The sequence below is a fragment of the Osmerus eperlanus genome, chromosome 2 (genome assembly GCF_963692335.1).
Source record: "Osmerus eperlanus chromosome 2, fOsmEpe2.1, whole genome shotgun sequence".
In the NCBI taxonomy this organism is placed as follows: domain Eukaryota; kingdom Metazoa; phylum Chordata; class Actinopteri; order Osmeriformes; family Osmeridae; genus Osmerus; species Osmerus eperlanus.
In genome coordinates this window covers 9,510,668-9,537,057 of record NC_085019.1, presented here as the reverse complement: position 1 = coordinate 9,537,057, position 26,390 = coordinate 9,510,668, and the positions used below count along the sequence as shown (strand labels likewise).

Genomic DNA, 26,390 nt, shown 5'->3' with positions numbered 1-26,390 from the left:
TTACAAGGCAGAATCGTCATTTCTCATTTGGAGGGGCTGTTCGAATACTTTGATGATGTATACTTTCCTTCTCCAAACATTTAAGAAGGAATGTTCCACTTGGCTCTTTGTTTGTTACTGTGAGACTCACACCCAAGCCTTTCCCTGTGGACTCCTCACAGTTCATTTCTGTTATGAGATTCTCTCACAGGCTCACTGCAATATCTCAAAGCAATCACTGTTGCTCTTCCCTGGAGTGAGTGTGCACTAGTGCAAGATGTAGCAGCTGCCGAATGTCAATACAGGAGGCATCCTGTACATGTGTAATTTGACTGAGGAAACACTGCAAATAGAGTCTGGTTAGGTCAGCTCCATGCTAAACTAGAGGGGGTGTCAATTAGTATGTCTATGTCTGCTAAAGGAGGATCAGTAAAATTACATGTAAGACATGATAGACGTTTATTACATTTACTTTGGAAATTTTGACTACCTGTTTCGAGATATTACAGTACTGTTTGTTTTAGACAGGCTTTATCTGGCTGATTCTTTTGGAACACATTTTATCAAGATAATTTAACTGTTGCCCCAAGTGAACACATCTGTATACATAATGTTTTTTTACAAACAAAACATAATAGTAGCTTATGAAAGAATAATGACAGATACATCTGATTTATTTACACTGTGATTGAAATGTTGAAACCCACATCAGAAAGAGCAAGAGTCTACACGTGGAATAAAGTGTTTCTGTTTGATTCACTACAGCAGAAACATTGAATTCCTTTTAAGGTACGTGCCGTTTATTTAATTCAGTTTATATATTTATGTGTAGGCTATAGGTGATATGAATCATTTTAGATTCACAAGTTGGGTTTAGGTTTTTCTGACCAGTCTGAACAAAAAATATAGAGTTCCAATATACTGGTCAAGACAGGGAGATCAGTCCAACAGGCAAACAAATCCAACCAGGGGCAGGAAAGTCCAAACCCAGGGTCCAGAAAGCAGGCTAGCTGTGTCGAACATGGGCAGGTCTAGAACACAGGAATAAAGAAATGCTGAAAAACTTGTAACACAAAACAATCTGGCAGAATACAAAGGGAAGACGACAGAGTATTGTCAGACTAACAAGAGAAAGAGCTGCAGGTGAGTGAAAGGTTGGGGGAAAAAAAGAGGCAAGAGGGAGTGACAGGGTCTGAAATGATAGGAGAGTTAGTGACATGGCATGAGAACGAAACCAGATGAAAGTAATCCGGATGATGCTAAAATAAATGTAATACATGCATTTGTTAGATCCCAATTCGACTACTGCAATGCATAATCTTCTGGTCTCTCAAACACTTGGTACATAAACAATTTGTAACTGGTGAAAAATGCCACAGCACGATTACTGACTATAACCAAAAAATATGACCATATAATATCTACTCTTGCCTCTCTACACTAGCTCCCACTCGAAGCCAGTGCCAATTTCAAAGTCTTACTCCAAACTCAAATCACTCCACGGATTAGCAACGTTTTGCCTCTCTGGTAATCTCGCCTATCACCCAATAAGGACACTACAATCCCAAGACACCGGTTACCTCGGGTTCCAAAAATCAACAAAAAAACTGCGGGGGGCAGGGCATTCTCATATAGAGTACCTATACTCTGGAACAAACTTCCTATGACACTCTTTTCAATACCTTTAACAAGTTTCCTAAACTCTTAACAGTTAGCACAACATCCGTCTGTGTAGGCTATACAATTAACACATTTCTTGTTGCTTTGACACAAAGCATAGAGTAAACACAAATTTAAAATGCTTGAACTTCTTTTACACACAAGCTCAACCAAGACCAAAACAATCGATTTTTAGGTACTAATTTACCAATGCTTTCACACTATGTCAGAACAGATAACATCATGTTCAAAACCTAACTTACTGGCTAAGGTCAAAGTGAACAGCTGTTCATATTGTGAATTGAAACACAAATATATCCCCTGTATTTTATTCTATTGCTACTGAGAAAAAGCTGGTTGAACAACTAGGAAACACTCAGATGTTGAGGTTCTTTCAATCACATGACCATATGGTACATATAAAGAGGACCTCTTTGGACTGATCTTGTGTGGAAAAAGAACAATATAGAGCAACACAAAGAAAGTAAGAATACAGTTACTATGCCTGCACGAGGGAGAGGGAGACAATTACCAGGACAAGGGAGAGGAGTGGGGCAAGGGAGAGGAGTTAGAATTGCATATTTCTTGCAGTAATGTCCTGTTGCAAATGAAGCCTTTACTGCAGCAATTATGTTTCTGTCTTCTTTTTTTCAATACAGTAACCGTACATTCTATAAAGCTTCTCTGAGATGGGTCATTCGTTTTTTGTTCTGAATTTCTGCATCAAAAGAAACAATTCAGGCATTTACAAAACTGATGTAGAGAGGCTTCAAAAGAAACTGCATTGCAAACACAATCTATAATCCATATACTGTGAGACCTGACACATACCTGCATAAATGAATGCAGTTTCTGTAATTCCATCTGTTGTTAGTGTTTTTTATGACATTGTGCTATGATTGACTAAATGTTCCTGTGAAAAGAGAAGGTGTGTTAGTGTTTGGTAGACATGGTGTCATGTGTAGTGTATTTTTGTGTTATGACAATTAGTGTTTGAGTTTAGTTTACAATGTGTGATTTTGAGCATGAAATTAACAGTTTTGCCAATTGTGTGTGGTAGGTGTGTTGGTGCGTTAAGAGTTGTAGAAAACTTGTTAAAGGTATTGAAAAAACTGTCATAGCGATTGTAAAAAACTGTAAGAAGGTTGACATTGTTTTGACGTTGAAAGCTTGATTAAAAGCCTTTCTGTTTAGTCAGTTTTACGGCTGCTGAAGTGTGTGTCAGTGTGTGTTTTTATACTATAAAACATGAAATTACAAGTAAAGAAAACCCGAAATGTGTATGTATGCCTGTATGTGTATTATACAACTTGAAATTACAAAATAAAGCTAACCTGAACTTGTTTGTTACTTCTGTCGCTAGTTGAAGACGACAGGGAACAGGGAGTTCATATTTAGTTCCTCTTCTCTGGAACAGACTTCATGTTCCAATCTAGGGGGGCTGGTGCCGTCTTGGCGTCTAGGGCTACATAAAAAAAAAACTGTCTGCTAAACTGCTGCACTAGTTCACACTTGACCGGTGGGGACCTCACCCTTACTGTTATGGTAACCTCCCCTGTGGTGTGGGGGGTTGAGCTGTCAATGTCTGCCGGCCTGCCAACGTTGGACAGTTGCCAAGTGGACATTGATCTCCCATGATGGACAACATGGAGTTCCTGGTCCCGTTCTATTCATCTACCTGGCTGTCCTGTGATGCTCTGCAGATCCCACGCTCACAGCCCTGTTGCTACCATTGCTTAAACTGGCATTCGCCAACTCAGAGCTCTGAGTTGAACCCTGGATATTTGTGTTTCAACAACCATTCGCACATTTTTATTTTATAACCTTGATATGACTATGTTAAGTCTATCGTCAGCTCCTCTCTCTGTACCAAGCATTTCTGGAGGAGGGGATCCCTCATCAGATTGCTCCTTCCAAGGTTTCTTATATTATTTCTCAGTTTTACTGGGAGTTTTTCCTTGTCTTTGTTGAGGGTTTAGGTTGGTTAAGGTGCAGTTCTATGGACATATGTGAAGCCCTCTGTGACATTGCTTGTAAAAAGAACTATACAAATAAAATTTGAACTAACTAAGGGGTAGTAGGATTCATGATACAATACTGTATTATGGAAATCTTATTCTACAGAGGAGTGTTACTCACTCTACCTGCTTGAGGTAAGAACAATTTGAATTTCATTCATTCATTTAGAAGAACACCAAGTGGATATATACACAATACATGGTTGATACTAGAGACATTTTTACTAGTTCAAGTCTTATCCTGCAGCAAAAATTGATGAGACCATTTCTGGTGATGGAACACAAGAAGAATCTCTCATCACCTCCCAAATCATAATAATAATAATGGACTGAAATGTAAGCAACTTCGTTGCTTACATTTTTTTTTGACTTTTTTCTTAAAAGTTTGTCTGAGTCTTGATCCACTTAGTCTTGTCCATTCTGTGTTTATGACCATTTGCCTGCCTTCTGACTACGATTATTGGATATTGTACTTTACCCCTAGCCGTTATTATGACCTATTGCTTGTATTTGGATTACGATTTTGGATTACCTCTATTGCCCTGTCTGCCTGTATACCGACATATACTGTATACTGTATACCGTATGCCTGTTCCTGGACTACCCTGTTTCAATAATAAAGCCCTCTGCACTTGGATCCCTCCTGAGTCTGGTCAGGTTACAATAATGTAATTTAGCAGTTGCAGTAAATGTACTTTGTACATTTCGCTTTGGATAAAAGCGTTATACACCGGTTTCAATTGTATGTTTAAAGACCTCTAAAACTGAGAAGGCAATGCTTCTCATTGTAACGACTGATGAAGAAAGTGTTTTTTCCGTCTCTTCATAAACGGAGTGACTAAGTTCTGTTGAGTTCTGGATTTTAATAAGTATTATCAATCTGCAGATTGGGAGAGAAAACCAGACCTCTGACAATAAATGACAACACAACACCAGGCTTAGGTCTCAATCATGTCTCTCTCAGCTCTGAAAGCCGGAGGACCATCTTTTATAGGGCACAGGAATGTAAACATAGATAGTGACAGTCAGGCAGTAATGACGTTACAACAGTCTCAGAGGAAGAGATTCACAGCTCCCAACACATGACCACTCAGACTAGAGAGATCATAGTTGGCGCTCTCCTTGTAGTCATGACAAAGGACGTTTACCCAGTACTTTCTCCTGATCACGAACATCTATTAACCCTGACACATAGACACAATCTACTCTTATTAATAGCAAGCTTACATGAGAACATACTAACTAGTATCCAATGACTAGTTATATTGATTAGTGAATAATGTAAGCACACCAGAAATCGCAATTTCTTCCACACGACTGAGGCTTAGATCACCAATGAGAATGTTCTCAACCAGCTTCAGGGGTTGGAGCAGGGCCTCCAAGCACCCCATCTCTACCAAGCTCAGTTGGTCCCACAAACATGCTCACAGAGCATTATTAAAACACAATATAAAAATGTGGCATTTAAAAGTACAAGTGATGCAGTATGAGTAAAGAAACTTATTTTTCTGAAGAAACTGTGTTTGCTTGCTTGCTAAAAGCAGTCAAATCCAATTATATCTATAGACAACTTTTTCTGACCGAGTTGAAATGGATGTGGACTTATAGGAAAGGATGGAGCTGAAAAGGAGAATGGCGAATTAAGGGAAATTAAGAAAGAGTGGGAGAAGAGTAGTAACATCAATATCTCAATACCCCCCCCCCTTTCTCCTTCACCCTCTCACACACACTCTTCTACTGATGTTATTTACACAATTTTAAACATCTTTCAATAGCTTCAGAGAAAAAATGCCTTACAGGTAAAGGAATCTATTATGGCTAAAGAATGCAGTTACAATAAATTACATTGTGCTGTGTTCATTGGGTGTGCTCAAGCCTTCGGCGAGAGCACAACCTTTGTTCTCTCACATATATATTATTATTATTTTTATTTCTTTTTGCCCCCCTAAAACTCAGTCAATATTTGGCCTACATAGACAACGTAGGTGTCAAAAGTTTCGTCTTGGTAGCGATTGAGTTGCTTGTATTGGGATTTACCTTCCGTTGCACGGTTTAAGTAGAAATTACGTTTTTGTGTCGAAAAGTGAAGCTTACGGTGGCTAACTTGCTAACCACAGTCAATGACGCTACTTACGTCACTAATGTCACGAAAACTCCCGTGACTACCTCTAGCAGAATATTAGTTTAGCAGCTCGTTAACTTCTGGGAGATAGCTAGGCTAACTATAGCTTTACTGCAAGGCAGCTGCAGAAACGCCACAAGCAAAGAGGCCAGGTGATAACTATTTACTCATTTTACTTTGTGATATGACACACAATTGTGATGTGTAATGTACAATATAAGCTGATATTATTAAGGAAGTACATCTACTTTCGGAAACAGTAGTCTACTATTTCACTGAAGTATTAGCATCATGACATTAGCCTGTGTTGCCCGGGCAACACATACTACAGTGGTCTATGATGTAGCGTTATCTATTTTCAATCGTTAAAATAAACATTCCTCACATATACATTTTCGTTGTAGGGTTTATTCTGACATTAGTAAACGATTTGTTGGTGAAATTACCATTACCTGTGGTTTCAAACCAGTGTAGCTCACTGCAACGCTGTAGCTTACGTGAGACACACTACAAAAACATCTAGCTTACACAACTGTAGGAAGTGAAACGGCGACAGAACATGTTCGGCACTCCCCTTACTTAAATCAAAAGTCTATCTAACTACTAACCTGAACTTCATTGCCACAGCCTAAACGTTGTCAATCTGTTCATGAAAATAATTAATTTCATCTTAAACCGTACAACGGAACGTTAAATCCAATTCAACCAACGCAATCGCTACCAAGACGAACACAGCAGTAGTCTAGTACTGTACCGTAGTAGTACAATTTACCGGGCAGCTTCTCCACACAGGGCTATATCGCATTTTGCGTTGTTACTGACAATGATCGCTACCAGTGAGCTTTTTATGAATGAGCGATTTTCCACTAAATAAATGTCAAGCTTATTTACGTTTTGGGGGGCATATTTTCAGTTAGCAGATGGTACTGTTTGAATCGCGATTCCATCTTCTACTGCCGGGTAACGTCGTAGAATAATCTTCAAAGAGGGTTCTTTATTAATGCATGAATGCAATGAGTAGGCTAAATGCCTGAAAATATCATGAGAAGGGAAAAACTTAAAATGACGTTTAAGTCATAGAGATTAGGTCAATTTTTACACCGGTCTGCCCAATTTATTCGTTTTGTTTCAACGATGAGGCTGCCTCTTGCAGGGGAAATGAGAAGACATCTATTTCATTCTACACTTCACTCGTATTTTCAGTTGTAAATGAGCAGCAAAAAAAAAATGCTTTTAAATCTATGTCATCTTTATAAATAATAAGTATGCATTTTTATATAAAATATACAGAAATATCAGTTGTAAAAATGTCATTCAAAAACGGACCCCTGTGCAACCGACACAAGCAAGCACACCCTACAATTTCCCCAGAAATTGTACCCTCTCTAGTTCTAATACATTTAACATATGACTGAATATGGTGAGTCAGGTGGCTGAACGGTTAGGGAATCGGGTTAGTAATCAGAAGGTTGCCAGTTCGATTCCCGGCTGTGCCAAATGACGTTGTGTCCTTGGGCAAGGCACTTCACCCTACTTGCCTCGGGGGAATGTCCCTGTACTTGCTGTAAGTCGCTCTGGATAAGAGCGTCTGCTAAATGACTAAATGTAAATATTGTACTATACAATATCTAATGTCAACATTTACTGTATTGTAGAACAATTTAGAGTATGAGCTAAGGCTCAACACCTCTAGTAAAAGTAGTCTATTTTTGGAACTGAAATACTTTTTACCCTATTCAGACATTTTGTCAACATCTCAAGAATGTAATTCTCAGAGTAGTAAAACAGAAACACCTTTTATGACACCTTCACTCAGGGCTTCTGGGGGAGCATAGCTATAACTAAAACATGCATGAGGTCCCCATGTTTTCTTGTGTGACAAAAATCAAGTTACAGAATATTTTATGACAATAATATTGTGTGCTCTCAGTGACTGACTTGGAAGATGCCAGCATCGTCTGTTTGTACACGTTCTCCAAACAGGACTGGTGCACTCACTGGATCGGGGTGGGGTTGCAGGCTATGCAAGCCTGTTAAGGACATAGAAGTAGCTTCTCTGATTTGTGTATTGCTGCTCCTGCCATCAGCATAGCTAACCCTATCCTGATGAGTCTGTCCACATTGTAGAGGTGCAGCATGGATCTGGTTGGCAGGTTTGTCTGACCAACCACTAACCTGACCTGACCACTGGCCCCTTGATTCTAATCCACTTTTCACCTCAGTACACAGCTCTGTGATGGATTTCAAATTGAAATATAAATAATAAATCAATAAGAATCCTTAAATCCAACAATCCAATAAGAAAAAGGACTGCATAACAATTTTGTGAGGTTTGGATACAATTTCAGATCTCTTCTTGTTAAGAGTATTGTTGAACAGACCAGCCATAGCCATTTTCTGCAGCAGCAGCAAGCCACACATTCCAGGGATTGTCTCCAAGGTCGTCAAGTGACTGAACATTTCCACAGCCTTCTACATTGTTTGCTTTCAGCTTTGTAAACCGTTTCCAGTAAAAGTGAGGAGGCTAAAAGCAGGCATAGGAATAATGGTTGGAGGTTGTGTTTCGATTCAAGTTAGTCTATTGCACAATGCATATTCATTATACGTTGACAGGGAACACATCCTTGAGTGGCTCGTGAATTGGAACAACTAGTGCCAGTGCCCATGATGCAGTCGGTGACACACACACACACAGATTCCTGGAAATAAAATAAAATCCAAGTTTTATTTGTATAGCCCTTTTTTTTTAAAGTAATGTCACAAAGGGCTTCACATATGCCCATAGAAATGTCCCTCAACCAACCTAAACCCTCAAGGAAGACAAGGAAAAACTCCCAGTAAAACTAATTGAGAAAAAATGTAAGAAACCTTGGTTCGAACGAACACAACAACAAAACTCCAAACAATGCTTATCTAACTAAGCTTAAACCTTTAACTCTGTAGCTTTTCAGCTTGCCGCGGGGCATTCTGGGTAACGGAACGTTGCCGCTACACAACTATCTAATCAACTTTCCTTCGTCCTACTCTGGAGTCTTTACATGTGGGCTATTCATTTAGCAGCCGCTTTTATCCAAAGCGACTTCCAAGAGAGAGCTTTACTAAAAGTGCATTGGTCAATGATCATGAACAACGAGATAGCCCCAAAACGGCTTTTGCAGGCTTTTGTAGTCTTTGATATTGACTGGTGCATGCTGGGATTTCATGACGTCAACTACCCGAGCTCAGTTCACAATTCAACCAAAAATTATGTTATTTGTCCGTGGGATGAAAGTAAATATCTGCAAAATAACTGTTAAATTAGCTAGTTTTGATCAAATGAAATGAAGTGTTTTAACAGAACATTTTGGTGAAAATGTTATTAATATTTGTAAAAAAACAGAAATTTTAGTGTATTTTTAAGTAACAACACTTGGCTGAAATGTTTATGCAAAATTATAAATTTACAGTTTGCCATTCTTTCTATCTGTATTTCCTGTCATTCAGAAATACAGAAAAAAACACATATAATTTACAGAAGAAGTGCGGTAATTTCATCTTTTTTTTTTACAGTGTAACGTTTAACGTTACGTGTGGTCAGCAGTGTAAAATAATCGCCTGACAAGGCTGACATTACAAAATTATCCACTATCATCCACAGAAAACATCAGTAAGGTTATAATTCTCCAAACGTTATAATACGCTGTCAAAAATTCCAGTAGCAGTATAGAACACAATTTTCCATTCTTACATGAGTGTTTACTAAAACTTAACTGCTATGGTAGCCTGTTGACATGAGTCTTGTTAATGTTAAGCAGGGGCTAATCTTACAGCTTGCCGTCCTCATACAATAATAAACAGAAGCTGTTTCTCTAGATCTTGGAATTAAATATGAAATTAAATAAGATATGAAATATTTATAAGTCTACTTAAGTCACTGACTGTCCTTGCTGTCTACAGAGCCAGACCCCACCCAAGAACAAATACCAGAAAGTAGGGCTACTACAGATACTAGTGAAGGGGATAGTGAAGATGATGGTGAGTGAGTGAGGTAGACACTTGTTGGCTGTTTTGACATTTTAGTGAACTGCTGTACCATTGGCAATTACTTACACATTGATTTTTACATAATAATACCCAGTGACTCTTTGTTGAGTGGTTAATTGAAAAAAATAAACAAATTGGGTGCATTGCGTCAGGAACTGTCAAGAACATAGAGAAACAGAAAAATAAAGAAAAACCAGGCTGAGAAACGCATGGCGGGGTTGAAAATTTTAAGATCCTGTAAAGTGGAATTAAAAACGAGTTTCAAGTTCACCACACCACAGAATAATGTGTTATTAACTACCTATCCAAATTCGAATGAAAAAAACACCGACAAGTATGTTAAATTAGGCTTTGAAATCGTTAGAAAATCAGCAGTCTTCTCTGTTTGAGACTGGGGGGGGGGCATGTCGCCTGAAGGAGCTGAAGCTCGGCCCCCTTGCTGGAAGGCGCCGCCTCTCTCAAGTAAGCTACCTACGACCCAGGTAATGGACGCTACGTCAAGCCGAACAAAACAGTATAGAATTAGTATGTATTTGTTCAATGAGTGAAATAGACAGATGCATATAAATGAAATATTCCCCTGAGCTGTAACACAGGAGTAAACATTTACAGCAGACAGCAGATAGTGAGCTCTCCAACTTCTACTTCTAGCACATTAGCTACCATTTCACCAAAATACCATCATTCTACACCGAGTAGCCTAATATCAAGTTAGCGGTTTGCACTAATTATAGCAGAGATACCTCTGGAAAAGTTATCTAGTATAATTATAACAAGCACACAGAACTGAGTGATGAACTGCTGGCGGTGGATGGTCCTGTTGCGACCGGAGGATGAACGGCCGGAGGGGCGGTACGGCTCCGCGCTGCAAGAGAAGCCGTCTGTCTCTGGTCCATGTTAAAACTGTCCGCTGTGAAATGGTCAGTGCAGAGGCGGCTGTTGGAGTTTATCCGAAGCTTTCCATGAGCGTGTCTCTTCACAAAATCTATCCACCTATTTTTCCTTTCATTAGCAATAGTGAACTTAAATGGCGTTGCAGCGCAGCTGTAGTTCTTGCATCCAGGGAAGATGCAGTTGCGGGTGGTGGGAGACATCCTGAAGCTAGCTAGCTAGCTGATGTAGGCTACAATAACAGTACAGCAGTAGGAGCCATTCAGTGATCTGACGTAGATAGGGCGAAATTACGTAGATAGGGCATTTTTTGGCTCCGTCCATTAAAACCTGATCTGAAAACGGAAGAGAAACTGTTCTTCGGTTTAACTCCACATTTCAGTGTGACAAAGTTTTAGCGCTTTGCACATGCTTTCAGGAACTCATTTCACACGTATATAATGTAGGCTACTTAGAAGCAAAACATGGAATTTACTTTACAGGATCTTTAAAACTTGATCTGAAAACGGAAGAGAAATGTTCTTCGGTCTAACTACACATTTCAGTGCGACAAAGTTTTAGCGCTTTGCACATGCTTTCAGGAACTCATTTCACACGTATATAATGTACTTAGAAGCAAAACATGGAATTTACTTTACAGGATCTTTAAAACCTGATCTGAAAACGGAAGAGAAACTGTTCTTCGGTCTAACTCCACATTTCAGTGCGACAAAGTTTTAGCGCTTTGCACATGCTTTCAGGAACTCATTTCACACGTATATAACGTACTTAGAAGCAAAACATGGAATTTACTTTACAGGATCTTTAAGAGAAAAAAAAAGATATCACCTTCACTAGACAAGGTTTTACCAATTGAAAACGGCTATGTTTATTTTACATAAAGCTCAACTAACTTGCGCTCAAATAAAGGCCAAACAATTTGTCTCGCATTAAGGATCGAACTAGCATTACATCAAACACAGAAATGCATGCATTAGCAGGGCAGCTGTGGTGGCGTATACGGGGGGCGGTTCTGGTGGGCCGGTCTGGATCAAAGTCCAGGGCCTATTTTTACTCCCAGTCCCCCCGTCCGTCCCCCTGTCCCCCCAGCACCCCCCTGATAAAATATGTTCCCGCAGCTATGGCGGGGGTCCACACCAATATTCTTTCAGGGGGCCCAGAATTCCTAGCAACGGCCCTGTGTACTGGACAAGTATGTATGGGCATGTACAGTCAATATGACTAAAAATATGCAAGATGAAAGAAATGAAGACGTTTGATTTTGAGATATGTTAAAATATGAGTCCTCAAATAATCATCAATCATGCGATGGCATTGGAAACCTAAATGTAAAGAATCGTGCAGACAATGAGACTTGAGTCTATGAGATCTGCAGTGACACGTTGATAGAGAGTGACACCTGGTGCACAATAATAGAAGAGCTTTGGATCATGGCACATATATGTGCCATGATCCAAAGCCTAACTTAACAGTACGCCTACTTACTGTAGGCTACTTAGGAACTGTAATGGACCTGAGTAGGTCTTAGATGAACCTACTATAAATTAACCAATACAAATAATAAGCCTATAGGAAATAATAAATTGTATTTAGCGCTATTGTTTTCTTTTGAGGAATATTGTCATTATCTGTGCAAAACGTTTTTGTATGTTGGAGTTAGGTTGTGTATTGCAACGGGTATTTCTTCCCTTTTTCTTTTTGTCCTTTATTACTGGACCGAAAAAGAGATGAAGTATAATTTGTTGTTGAACTATTGTACGTTTTTTTAGATGGCAGTGGACTGTCAGTGCCTCTAGGGAGCGCCCGCAACCATCAGGGATAGCCCTCGTCAACCTTGCGTATAATTTCGGAGGGGGCAGTGTGTGACGTCCAACACCCTACCCACCTACCTCCTCCCCGTTGACGACGCAAAGTTTGACAGCTCAGCTTTAACGTCTTTACAGTCCACAGATAACGTCCACAGCAAACCGTTGCACATATTTTGGATATAGACTGAAATATTATTTTAATATTTTAATAAAGGGTTGATCGACATTCTTTTTTTCAATATGTGGAGCACTCGCTGACAATGAGGAATTTCATGAATCCGTAGAGGTCTGTTTTGTCACTTTTTTGGGTGAGGGTGAATAGTTTTGTTTCTAACGGAATCAACAGGGATTTGATCATGTCGAAGGACCCAGAGGAGGTGAACAAGCTCACCGAAAGCACATATAAGGTCAGTAAAACAAGAATAATACAGTATAAACATTCACCGTGTGCGACCTAATCTATTCAAACAGGTGCGCCCAGTCCATGTCTTTTAACTTGACACTTTCGAGTGTGTCCAGTTTCAATTAGCGTACACCGCGATCGCTAGATTTGTTTGCAAATTAGGGGTTTCCCAACTAAACAATAGTTCTAATTTATCCTGATGCATTCAACACAAGAACTGATAGAATTAGAGGGACGAAAAAGTTGCTTAATGTTGACACTAGTATGGAAACATCTGTTGCTGCTCCTTGGATCAAACCCAATCCAATGGCGTTACAGTACTTGAAAGACAAAATCTGGATAACAGAATTTATGGAGAATAAATACATCTCCACAGAGATGACTAAAACTTGACTTTTTACATTGCTTCCATTTTAAACAATTTCTCGTGAATGGCACTCGACAATATGAACGGACATGAGCTGTAATTCCGCTTCATGTGTAATAGAGCCATAGTACCCTGTAAGCCACATCCTGATCCCCCCTCACCATAAACAGGTGTTCTTCAGTAATGTGTCTTTTCGCATATTGGTCACCTATTACTTATATGAGTACCATAAGAAAAGTGATTCATGTAACGCTAGCTGTCCTAAGCTTTGGTTAAACACTTCTTCGCTCTGTTCACTTCATCACACTGTTCCATTTCAGTGTCAAAGCATACCCGTTATACTGCAATTTTTGATTAGTCATGGGGTACTTTATGCCACACTCCACAAGTCATGTGCCAAGTGTGGCACACTCCACAGGGTGCCAGCCCGATGCAAGAACAAGTGGGCGACCTACAGTAGTGTGCTTTGGCGGATGGTATTTTAGACCTGAGAATGCCGTTAGACTTTGGTGCACCTGGCCCGGCTCCTTGAGGTGGTGATATGGAAGGCAAACCGTGCAGGTTTAATTATTTAGCTGGCCGCTGTGTGTGGTAAGATTATACAGCCTGCTCCACCACTGCCGCCTATGGCTCGCAGTAATAGCCAACTGTTCCACAGGTTCGTTCTCTATAAAAATTGTACACTGAACAACTTTGAGTAAGCCTTTTGCAGGAAAGGGCCCAGAGTAACCTTGGCACCGAGCATGATGGGGGGGAAAACTCAGTGCCCTACTAATAACTCCACTGCTGTACCACACATCAACTCTGAAAGGAGTTGAGTGAGCTAAGGTTGACTCATCACTTGTAAACTTGTACACCTCCCTCACTGCTTCATGCCTTTTATTGTCACTGGATCATAAATCCCTGTATTACCAAATGCACACATTACTCAGAACATGGTTGGTCTTTACCTGGTGTTTCATGTTATCCACATGCCAGGGTTTCACCTATCATTTCCTGGATTCTTTTTTTGGGGTCTCAGCCCTGACTCACCTTTATCTTGTCAAACAGTAAAAATTCCTGTGGCGATAAACATCTCAACATATAGTAGGACTTGAGTTAGGGAAATAGCAGTTCAACTGATTAGAGTAAGGTATTTGCTGGGTTTAACAACTCTGGGCCAGGTGAAATTGTTTGACGGGGATGGCAGGAAATAGGGGACTCTCGATTCAACGCCTGTGTATCAGTAGAATAGGATGAGCAGAATTGTTCATTAATATTATGAGAGAAAGCCTCTCAGACGATGGAGGTAATGACAGGAACCATGTTTTTACATGGGGGCAATGACACGGTGCTGGACCCATGAATCCGGAATCTCTCTGTTACTGATCCTTGTGAGATAATGTGTGGCCAAGCCTTGTTGATCTCTGCCTCTTCTTTGTTATTGCCAGTGTTTTTGACTGGCTGTAGTGCTGGTGGCTGGAGGCCACCTGTGAGAATGGTCAGTCTTTACCATCTGGTTCAGAAAATGTCTTAAGTGTTAACACCAAGAGTGTTCATTTTACTCATTGAGGGTTTATGTAGGTCCACTGTCATCCTCAAGAACACTCCTGGTGTTAAATGAACACTTTCCTCTGGTCAGATGTGGCAGTTTCAACAGAGTGTGGAGATGCCACTTTCATGTAATTCATTCATTCATATATTCATTCATATTATTCTTTCACATTCGCGCTTACTAACTTACTCATTCACAGACGGACATTCTCTTATTTACTCGCTCACCTTCATCTTCTCCAAGCAGCTCTCTCCTTTTATGTCATTCACTCAGTCACGTAGCAGAGAACGTAAACAGCCAGGCTCCCTGTCACTCTGATAGAGATCTCACTTTCTTCTCCTCTCCAGAATGTGATGGAACAGTTCAACCCTGGGCTGAGGAACTTGGTCAACCTGGGGAAGAACTATGAGAAATCTGTGGCTGGTGAGCATCCATCTTTTATACAGTAAATAATCTACAGTATATATACTGTATATTTACACGATTAACCAAACCATATGCCAAACTGATGTTCACCTCTGGTGTTGCTGTGTTAATATTTACTCTTGAATGCCATTCTGAGGTACTGTAGAGTGAAGACTTCTTCTAGTTGTATTGTAGGTTACAATCTGTGTGTGTGTGTCTGTGTGTTTACAGCAATGACCCTGGCCGGGAAAATGTACTTTGACGCTGTGTCTAAGATTGGAGAGAATGCTGCGGTGTCTCCTGTCTCCAGAGAGCTGGGTAAGTCCTGCCTGCCTGCCTGCTTGTGTCTGTCTCCCTGTCTGTCTATCTCCCTGTCTCCCTGCCTGCTAATCTGTATGCCTCTGCTTATCTATCTGTCTGTTCATAAGGCAGCTCTGTGGTGCTCAAACTCTGGAAGCCTTTGTGTCGACACATCTCCAATTCTCAAATGGATGTTCAACAGTCTGTCTAAAATCCCTCAGCCCTTAGGTTCAAGGTGCCGTGATGGGTGTGTGTGTTTGTGTGTGTGTGTGTGTGTGGGGGGGGGGGGGTCACTACTCCAGACCACCTGTGGAGTCTGGTTTTTGTCCTGAGAGGATGCTGCTGCCTTGATTAATACTCATATACAGGCCAAGAAATACAGTCTCTGCATAAGATAACATTTTATGTCTAGCTATAGATCACCTCTGGCTCTGAGCCTTTGGATACATTGTCACCCCTCTGTTAAAACTCCCCCTGCTGGGATTCTCACCCCATTGTTGGAAGCTACCCATCTGGACAGGCCTCATAGGGTTCCACTATGCAACATAGTCTAGAAATGTCTGGTTATTTTCCACCTCGCTCCCCTGGTTCCGACATAATTTGCAGCACAGGATGTGTCCGACAGCTTGTGTGAGTGTGTGTGTGTGGTGCAGTAGCTGGGCTCCCTCTTGCTCTTGGGGCAAGTGATTATTAAATTTGGTTTCACACAGAGTTGGGTCACAGGTAAACACACACACTCTCTCTCTCTCTCTCTCTCTCTCTCTCTCTCTCTCTTTGTCTCTCCCCCTCCCTCCCTTAGCAGGATGTCTCCCGAAAAGAAGTGTGTTTTATGGGTTTTACCACACCCATACAAGGTGACTTTGAGACAATGTGTGTGAAAGGATAGTCCTAAAGTGAGTGTATGCCGGTGCGTGTGGGACACAGACAGCACTGGGAATTTTCTCAGTCTGTGAAGACTAAGCCCCACCTTAGTCATGACGATGCACTTTGAGCATAGATGAACACTGTTTGGTTGCAGCAAGTGAAGCCTTGTGAACACGGTTGTTTCTCTACTGAGCAGAAGCTAAGCCCAGCACACACGTTGTTGCCACAGAAATATAACAGCATTTCCAAGGACAATAACCACAAGCCTTCTCATTGACCCATGAGCCAAAGAGAAGCCTGGGGTAACAGCAGTCTCTACCCTCCCACACCACAGAAGAAGACGGCTTGTTACCCTCCACCTATTCCCTTCATCCGCCCCTCCCTCTCTCTACCTGTGGAACATCACAAGCTTACCCAAGCAGCCTCAGGAACACGAGACACGGTGACGCCAAGGGCCAAGACACCTGATACTCTTGAGAGTCACTGAAGGATTGACATGCTGCCCTGCCTCGCTCCTTCTCTGCTTCCTAACTCCCCCCCAACCCCCCCCCCCCACTCCATCCTCCCCTCACCCCCCTCCAGCCCTCAGAGTTCAAATGTCAGTGTGAAGGGAGGTCCTTTCATCCAGCGCCTCTCAGGTAGCCAGCACATGACCTTTAAGCCTCTCCCACAAGGAGAGCAGTCACACCTGGACTAATGAAGACAGAGCTGGCTAAAGGTTCTGACAGGATGGCGGCGCGTGGAGCTCTCGTTATCTCCCCTGATCACTGGGTCACACATGTAACTGAAGCAAGCTGAAATGTGAGACCTCAACAAAAGAGCACAGTGTCATCTCTGAGGTTTTCTGCATGTGTGTGTGTGTTTCTCCAGCAAGGGCTTACCGCATCTGCATTCAACCGCACACACACACACTCAGCTTTGTGTGGGCTCCATTTTGAATGTCCTCTAGGCCTGTTTACATAATTCTCAGGATGTTGTGCAAGCACGTCAGGTGTCACTTGCTGATGCCAGCATTATTTTGCACCACAGTCAAAAACATTGGCACAGTGTGTTCACTCTGTGTGAATGTATTTGCATATCCCCTTTGAAAAGCTCCTTCTGCAAAAGACTATTAAGAATGAATTGATTATGCCATAGATGTCGTCCAAACAAATGCTCCATATTCACTACCAAAATACTTTTTGAGTGAGGCCTCTCAGGACACTATAAGCCTTATTTCCCATTTAGAAAGTTGCTTTGGTCCAGCAGGGACCAACACAGTCCAAATGTCTCACCATCATGTGTTCCCTGGGTACCAATTTATCCCTGCTAGCAACCCTTAGTGATTGCTCTTTCCTACACCAGTCTTGCAGAACATCCATCTCTGCAAATGCCAGAGATTTTCTGAAACTGGAGACTCCAACAAAGTTTTCCGCATCCATGGCCGATCCCAATCTCAATCAGGGAACAATTCAGAAACGGTCCCAGCATTGGCCTGTGCGAACACAGAAAGGCTACTCTGCAATAGCGAGACCTCACAAGCCAGTGAACGGCAGGAGTGTTTGCTCACATGCAGATTTAGAGCTGCCTGGGAGCTAGAGGGATGTGATTAAATCGGTTTAGCCCTAGCTGATAGACTACAACACGACGGCCATGTTGTATCTTTGGGGCGAGAAGAACCTGGGTGTTCTCACTGTTCTCTGTCCTGTAAGCAGCCAGACTGAACCACGGAAGGAGACTCTACATAGTATTATTCAATGTCTTAGCCATACATGATGTTTTATTCTAAGAAATACTGCACACATTCACTCCAACCCATAGTCGTATCTTGCCAAGCTGGACCTGTTGCAAACCCCCCCCCCCCCCCCCCAATTAAACCTGTGAGCGGACTATCTCGGCAGGGTGAGTTACTGTGTCTTAGTTTGGTTGGCAGGCTAACAGGAGTTGTTGCTCCATTGTCACACACCCTGTTATGATGCATTTTGTTTCCCTAGCACAGAACGCCGCTCAGTGGCGCATGCTTGTTGCTTGGTAACATTGTGGTCAGAACATGACAACTATAAACAAATGACTGTATATCAGTTTGCGAGAGAAAGAGAAAGAAATTGGTTAGAGAGAGAAAGAGAAAGGGGTGAGGGGGAGAGGATGAGACTGTGCACCTTAAATACTGTATGTTTGTACTGTAAATGTCCATTGGGAATGCATGACATCCTATCTGAGGATTTCTAGAAGTGAAACACTATTCCAGTTCAGCATCTTGAGGGTTATGATGAGTGATGTAGCACATGACTTGATTCAGAACATCTCCTCTCAGCTTTTATCTTGTCATACGAGTCTCACCCGTACTTCACTCTAGCAGTGGTAGTTGTCCAATCCTTGAGTGGGTTCTGGGGTTGAGGATGTGTCGAGGTAGGTGAGCGGTTAGTGTGGAATGGTCACTCCAGACCACAGAAGTAGAGGATGCATTTTGAAGAGATTGGTTGTATTTACCTTGGAACTTAGTCTGAAAAGGCATAGTGGCTATTCTAAGCCTGTACATACAACATGACTTTAGTGACCACACCCTCTGTATGTACCTCCTTCTCTGCCCCTCCCCTCCTCTCCCCCTGCCTCCCTGCCTCAATACCCAAAGTCATTACAAAGAGCGCAGAGTGCTCACAATGCTGTGTATCACCACAATACAGAATGTCAAAGTGGAAACAATTCCAAAGCATTGTTTCTTTCTAGGGAACGCAATGATCTAGAAACTTTGTACGTACTGTATGGTTTGTTAATCTCCCTGTTTGATAGTTGGGCCATTGGACTCAACCAGGGCTTTCGTCCAGATCAGGAAACAGTATGTCACACACCTGAAACAAACAAACTCATAAAGGGGAAAATGAATAAAACTATTGTTCATTTATTCAGGCTAACATCAGCTGGCTGCACATTCACGCACACACACACACACACACTATTATGTCATACACGGATAAAAACACACACACCCACTGCGCTTAAATCACACACACACACACACACACACACACACACACACACACACACACACACACACACACACACACACACACACACACACACACACACACACACACACACACACATACACACTCTGTCCAGTGCATCAGTATCAGATACATCAAACCAATGTCCTTCCCTCCTTACTTTGTTCTCAAGATGGAAGGTTCTGGAGGTGGAGGTCTCATGTGGCCTGTTTGATGAGCTCAGAGAGCTCTCCAACACAGCCCCCTGCCAGGGCAAAAAGACACACACAGGCTGCAGGCCCTGCACAGAACCACTACACCACATTTACATCATGCAATCCAGTTCTGCTCTGTAATGTCAGTACACAATGCTATAGGGGTAGCAGTCATCCGTTCCTCTGAGGTTGCATTCAAAAGTGTTGAGTCAATTAGACACAACAACATACTTCAGGACTATGTGTGTTTGCTGTGGATAAAATGTATCCTCAGGATTATTCTGTTGGTACTGTAGACACACATGGTACAGTCCGAAGGCTAACACTAGATTTCCCTTTGCTCTATTTCTTTCTCTCTTTCTGTTTGTCAGCGTATTTCTCCCTCACCCTCTCTCTCTGTCTCTCTTCAGATGGTTAGAAAGCTTACCTAAAAGACACACACACACACACTCACTCACACAGGCTCTATGGCTATGTATGGCTGTGTCAACTCGTAATCTGGGAGCTTTGTTCAGGGATGTGTGTGAAACAGACACAATACACAGACACAGACACACAGACCTGCCATCTGAAGTAGCAGACTAGTGCAGACCTGGCCACATAAAGAGAGTGTCAATTGGATCAGCCAAGCCAGGAATAGGCCAACCCTTTCTCAGCTCCTTGTCTCACCCAGTGTCCATCTGTGTGTACAGCTATTTGACCGTATCTTACTGGCTCTGAAACTACTGCTAGTGTTTTATAGTTGTTTTTATAGCATCCTATTTGTGCCCTTATTTGTGATTATTTTATATATGTAATGCAAACTATACTTTTTTACGCCTACTACTTAGCTGTTGTTTGACATGTCCCAAGAATTTAGTCCACTTAATAAATAAAAACACTTCAAGTTTGACTTGAGATCAAGAGTTTGCAGGTTCAAACCAAAGCCATATGTCGTTTTGGATAAAAGTGTCTGTTAAATTAATTAATGATAAATTCATAATTTTAAAATGATTACAGCAAACAAAGGGATTAACAGTATTTTGGAAATAGAGAACTTTATGTACACACTAACTAACCAACTCTCGTAGTGCTCTCCTCCTGGTTGTCAGGGAGTCAGGTGGCTGAGCGGTTAGGGAAGCGGGCTAGTAATCTGAAGGTTGCCAGTTCGATTCCCCGGCTGTGCCAAATGACGTTGTGTCCTTGGGCAAGGCACTTCACCCTACTTGCCTCGGGGAGAATGTCCCTGTACTTACTGTAAGTCGCTCTGGATAAGAGCGTCTGCTAAATGACTAAATGTAATGTAAATGTAAATGTTGTAAATAAGATGCTATTATGGCTTTCAGTGACAATTCTGAACAGGGCAAATGAGATAAGCGCTTTCGTTTCGTTTTAATCCAATGGAATGAGGAAAATGAAACGATCAAGTGATATGCTATCTTAATTGGCAGCTGATTCTCTTATACACGTAAACAACTGACCTCGTGCCAAGTGGGTGGGTCCACACTGTATAAATCCTGCACAATGCTGCCTCTCGTTTCTTTTATTATGATTATTATGTGTTTATTACTATGATATGATAATTCCAATTTGATTGTTTTGGTGAGTGACCCAGTGAGAAGCCATGTAATTTGCGGCTCCCTATAGCTTGAGCTGATTTTAATTAAGTCAAGTTTTCCACACAAACCAAATATACGGTGCATCCGGAAAGTATTCACAGCGCTTCACTTTTTTTAGTAGTTGTTATGTTATGAAGCCGTATCCCAAAAAGGATTCAATTAATTGTTTTCCTAAAAAATCTATTTATAAAAAGAGGTTGCCAAAAGGCACCTGAAAGACTCTCAGACCATGAAAAACAAAATTCTCTGGTCTGATGAAGCAAGACCAGTCTTTGGCCTGAATGCCAAGCGTCATGTCTGGAGGAAACCAGTAACCAGCTGTAACATAACAAAATGTGGAAAAAGTGAAGCGCTGCGAATACTGTCCGAATGCACTGTACATTGATACATTGCTGTGTCTTCTCAGCAGTAAGTGGGATGGCCTCAAAGCTCAAATGGGTCCAGGTGTTGACAGATAGCTGATGGCTGATCTAACAATCTATATATATGTCATTTAAGTGACATATACAGTGGTCCAAGTAATTGATTGAAATACTCATAACTGAACGTTATTACTGCTGGATCTACTTAATCTAATGCACCACGGTGCAATACTGTGTAGCTCTGTTATCCAGTCACTGTTGTGGGGTGAGGCAGGTGGCTGGGTTGAACCTGCTGTCTGAGGCAGAGACAGAAGGGTGGTCATACTAGATTGAAGTTACAGCCTGCCAAAGGCTTTGGTTCTTCTTGAGCCAGCTAATCAGGAGGTCTTGCTCATTTTTTACAGGAGTAGTGCTGATGGAGATCTCTGAGGTTCACAAGAAGGTTCACCTCGAGCTGGAGGAGAATGTGAGTACCTCTGATCCTGTGGGTGTGTGTGTGTGTGTGTGTGGGGGGGGGGGGGGGGTGTTTCCTACAAGGCACTAGCAGGAAACACCTTTATCGCTAGCTCTACCTATATCTTTATCTCTGTCACTTATCTTTATCAATACAACCTTAACCTATTGAGTTTAGCCTGAAATTCCAGTCACTGTGAACACCCCCCCTCCCCCCCACACACCTGCACACACACTAATACACCCACATACACTTTAACACACACATGACCATGTGATCCCTGGGTGGCGTGCTTCCTTGTATTTTGCCCTGTTGTGTGGCTCCCCTCTTCTGTAGCCAGTGTCACACCCAGGGACAGATCCAGAGAACCAACAGCTCTTGACTAGAAACAAAAACAACCTTGAGGAGAAGGTGCACCTGCCAGGACAATGGGTGGGAATCGTGTTTCAACATGCCCTGTGGAAACACTTCTGGGAACTGGGGATGTTGTTACAGTTGTTAGCGTTAGCATGCTAGTGTACAATAGTGACACACCAGTCTACCATACTGACCCACTGCTCTGTTTGCATGCTGACATAGTTGCCACCCAATTATGTTCCATCTGCCAAGTGAGCCAGAGAGAGTAAGAGTAAGAACCCAAAAGTTGTATTCAATCCTCTGGCATGGGTTTTCTCACTTTGAGTTTTTACCAAGCGATAAAAGCTTCAGTGCACGGTCAAATATTACTCATTCAAATCAAACATTGACTTTAGATGAGCTCAGTGTCACTCCCTTGTACTCGAACTGAACATGCAATACTGATAGCTAAGCCTAGACTGGGGTGTGTCAACAGGTTGCTACAGCAGTGCTTGAGTCAGACAGAAAGAAAGGGAGAGCAGTAGAGCCAAGGTGCATGTTGACCACATACAGTATGGTGGGGAGGGTGAAGAGAAGCTGAAGAGGGGCCGATAAGGGGGGGGGGGGGGAGAAGGGAGGGAGGGGTCAGAGCATGCATTAGAACATTGGTTCACCACCAGTGTGTCTGTGTGCATGAGTCAGCACCCACCCATGTCTCTGTGTGGGGGAAGCCTCAGGCTTATTCAGTACACAGGAAGGTCTCGGGGTCAGGGGGATGTCTCACTTAAAGGGCGTGGGCTGTTGTTTGCGAGGAAACTTGTTGAAATGTATCTAGACAGAGAGAGAGGTGGTGGAGGGGGGAAGGAGATGGAGAGAGTGGGGGGAAGGAGATGGAGAGACAGAGTGGTGGGGGGAAGGAGATGGAGAGAGAGTGGTGGGGGAAGGAGATGGAGAGAGAGTGGTGGGGGGGAGGAAATGGAGAGAGAGTGGTGGGGGGAAGGAGATAGAGAGAGTGGGGGGGAGGAAATGGAGAGAGAGTGGTGGGGGGAAGGAGATAGAGAGAGAGAGTGGGGGGTGGGGGGGAGATGGAGAGAGAGTGGTGGGGGGGAAGGAGATGGAGAGAGAGAGTGGGGGGGAGGAGATGGAGAGAGAGTGGTGGGGGGAAGGAGATAGAGAGAGTGAGAGGAGTGGGGGGGAGGGAGAGGATGAGAGAGAGTGGGGGGGAGGAGATGGAGGAGAGTGGGGGGGGAGTAGATGGGGAGAGAGAGAGAGAGAGAGAGAGAGAGAGAGAGAGAGAGAGAGAGAGAGAGAGAGAGAGAGAGAGAGAGAGAGAAGAGAGAGATGAGAGAGAGAGAGAGATGAGAGAGAGAGAGAGAGTGGGGGGGAGGGAGATGGAGAGAGTGGTGGGGGGGGAAGGAGATTGAGGAGAGAGAGTGGTGGGGAGTGGTTGCCATTCGTGGGCGAGAGCTTGCCATGATAAGGCTGCCACTGATATGATCTCCCTCGCCCTCGCAAATGATTATGCGAAGATGGAGACAGATGAATACAGCGAGAGAGTGAAAGTGGAGAACGAGAGAGAGACAGACAAAGTAGAGATAGATGGAGAAACAAATACCATATATCAATATATACTGTATATAATACACATGTGAGACATTGTGAGAAAGACATAATGAGAGGAGAGACATATGGAGAGAAAAACATAGTGAGAGAGAGAGAGACAGAGAACCCGTGAGCCTCGCTGATCAGCTTTGATTCTGATTCACTCATACAACCTTGAGTTCCCTCCTGCACATCTTCACTAAGCCATATTTTTTACTGTGTTTTATCGACATCCTGCCACAACAACACAGCACATCTAATTGTCAATATATCATCTAAAAATAATCACTTTGCCCCACCCTGTCCCCTCTTCTCTTTCCTCACCTGCAGTTTAAAAGGTTTCACAGGGAAATAATTGGTGTGAGTTGGAGCGCAAGACCGACATGGATGTGAGAATACATGACAGTAAGTACTCCACTAAGCACATGCCTCTGTTCACACTCTGTGTGTGTGTGTGTGTGTGTGTGTGTGTGTGTGTGTGTTGTGTGTGTGTGTGTGTGTGTGTGTGTGAGATAGAGGGATTCCAGCCTCTCTCACCACAGACGTACAGTAGAACAGTAATTTGTCAAACAACAGGAATGACTTTCTTCTCACTAATCTATTAACTCCACACGTTTGGAATGCTATTCATGTGTACAGCCTTGATTGCTTTGTTCTTGAATGAAAAATTTAGCCTCTTCTGAGGGCATTTAGTCACAGTAGGAACCCTCGAAGCTCGCAACAGGCAGGCAGCAATGAACAATCTGCAGTTAGCAACAGTAGGTTTGTGAACATCTGGGAAGCGTAGCCAAGGCATAGATTACATTCAATTGTATATAATGCCCCCCCCTCCTCCAGGCCACCTTCAAGAGGTACCAGACTGAGCACAAGATGAAGCAAGACTCTCTGGAGAGGTCCCAATCAGACCTAAAGAAGCTTCGCAGGAAGAGTCAGGGCAAGAACGCCACACAAGTACGAGAGCAAGGAGAGCGAGGTGAGAAAGCCGTCCTATACACACACACACACCTCTGACACTGCCTGTCGTAGCCACAGTAACAAACCAGCGAGAAGTTTGTGAAGACGGTTTTAGGAACAAGCTAATGTACGTGTGAGTGCACGTGTGTTGTCTGCCGTCAGGCGCTACTGGTGCATCCAGCCCTCTGCCTATGTGTCCTATGGCCACTGACTGAGACAGAGAAAGAGAAACCTCTTCTCTTTGTGTGTGCGTGCGCGCGAGGGAGAGGGAGGGAGGGAGGGAGGGGAGGGGGAGAGGGAGAGGGAGAGGAGAGGGGAGAGGAGAGAGAGAGAGAGAGAGGCAGGCGGAGGTTGTTGTCTGGTAAGGAAGACAGTTGAAGCAAGTTTGTCAACATGCTATAAAGTGGGACCTTTCTATGATGTTATATCCGGGTTCAGTTGTTTAGTAAACTAGCAGGTTAAAACAACAGGCTGTGCCACCGCCCCCCACCCCCTAGTTAAGCTCCAGATCTAACATCAAATCAGAGTAACAGTTGACCCAGTCTGTGAGAGAGCCAGTCTAACTGGCTGCTAAGTCAACACACCCCGTTGCCCAGTTTGGCAGATTTCTAAAACCCTGATCCACAGCTGAGAGCAAGGTTCTCTTCTCGGTCGAGGAAGAGATAGAATTACAGGAAGGAAGAGAGAAGAAAGGGACCTGTGGATGAATGACTCACTGAAAAGGCCTGAATCACCATTTCTAAAAAGTCAGCCACTGGGGAGTGCATGGTTTGTGACTACTATTATGTCAATGCTGGACTAAAAATTACACTTTTACATTGATCGCTGAACTCCACTTCCTTGTATTAATCTGTCAAGAGCTGTTGCCCATTGCAGAAAGGTGAAAATATGGAGTTTTCAAGCCAAGGTCACTTTCAGTGATTAGATTAAGGAGCCCCTCGCACGTTCTCTGTCTCTGTTTAGCTCTCTCTTTGTCTCCGTATTTTTATCTGTCACTCTCCCAGTCTTATCAATTATTAAACACTTGTTAAACACTTCCCAGGTGGTGACTTCAGAATATTCCCTTTTCCAGTCTGTGTTGACATGCCCACAAAGGCTGAAGTATGTTGGGTGTTTAAAGAGCATTGCATTATGTGTTCCTGCTATCAGTGTGGGTGGATGGATGGATGAATGAATTAATGAAAACATTGATGGAATCATGAATGAAGGGGTGGTTATGAGGAGGCATTATGATCAATCTATTCTGACCGGAGGGAACCTAGTGCGTGGAGTTCCTCTGTGAGAGAAAGCACGTTCCTTTGCATCCATACTTCTACAAGCATCAGTCTCCCAGAAAGCCAAACAGGTTGCAAATAGACCCTAGTTAGGCCTCTCACCTAGAGAGAGAAAGGAGTCCCAGGAAGGACAAACTTCCAATGAGGACCAACAATGCTGTCCTGTGTCGGCCTGTTGGAACGCAAGCCATTGTGTATTCCCCCACATCATTTTGACATTCAGAGGAACTCCGCAAATACAAAGCCTGCTCATATTGTG

The 26,390-nt window shown here is 42.7% G+C and overlaps 1 protein-coding gene across 1 annotated transcript in view; it reads left to right on the top strand.

Moving 5' to 3' along the window:
- Window positions 1-12,560: 12,560 nt before the first annotated feature.
- baiap2l1b (BAR/IMD domain containing adaptor protein 2 like 1b) overlaps window positions 12,561-26,390 on the top strand; it is a 34,120-nt gene continuing 20,290 nt past the window's right edge. The window contains 9 exon segments of the mRNA XM_062452101.1: window positions 12,561-12,907; window positions 15,152-15,227; window positions 15,441-15,527; window positions 21,916-21,977; window positions 24,234-24,263; window positions 24,266-24,298; window positions 24,300-24,308; window positions 24,741-24,848; window positions 24,850-24,876. Coding sequence (XP_062308085.1) covers window positions 12,857-12,907; window positions 15,152-15,227; window positions 15,441-15,527; window positions 21,916-21,977; window positions 24,234-24,263; window positions 24,266-24,298; window positions 24,300-24,308; window positions 24,741-24,848; window positions 24,850-24,876 — 483 coding nt within the window. The 5' untranslated portion in view covers window positions 12,561-12,856.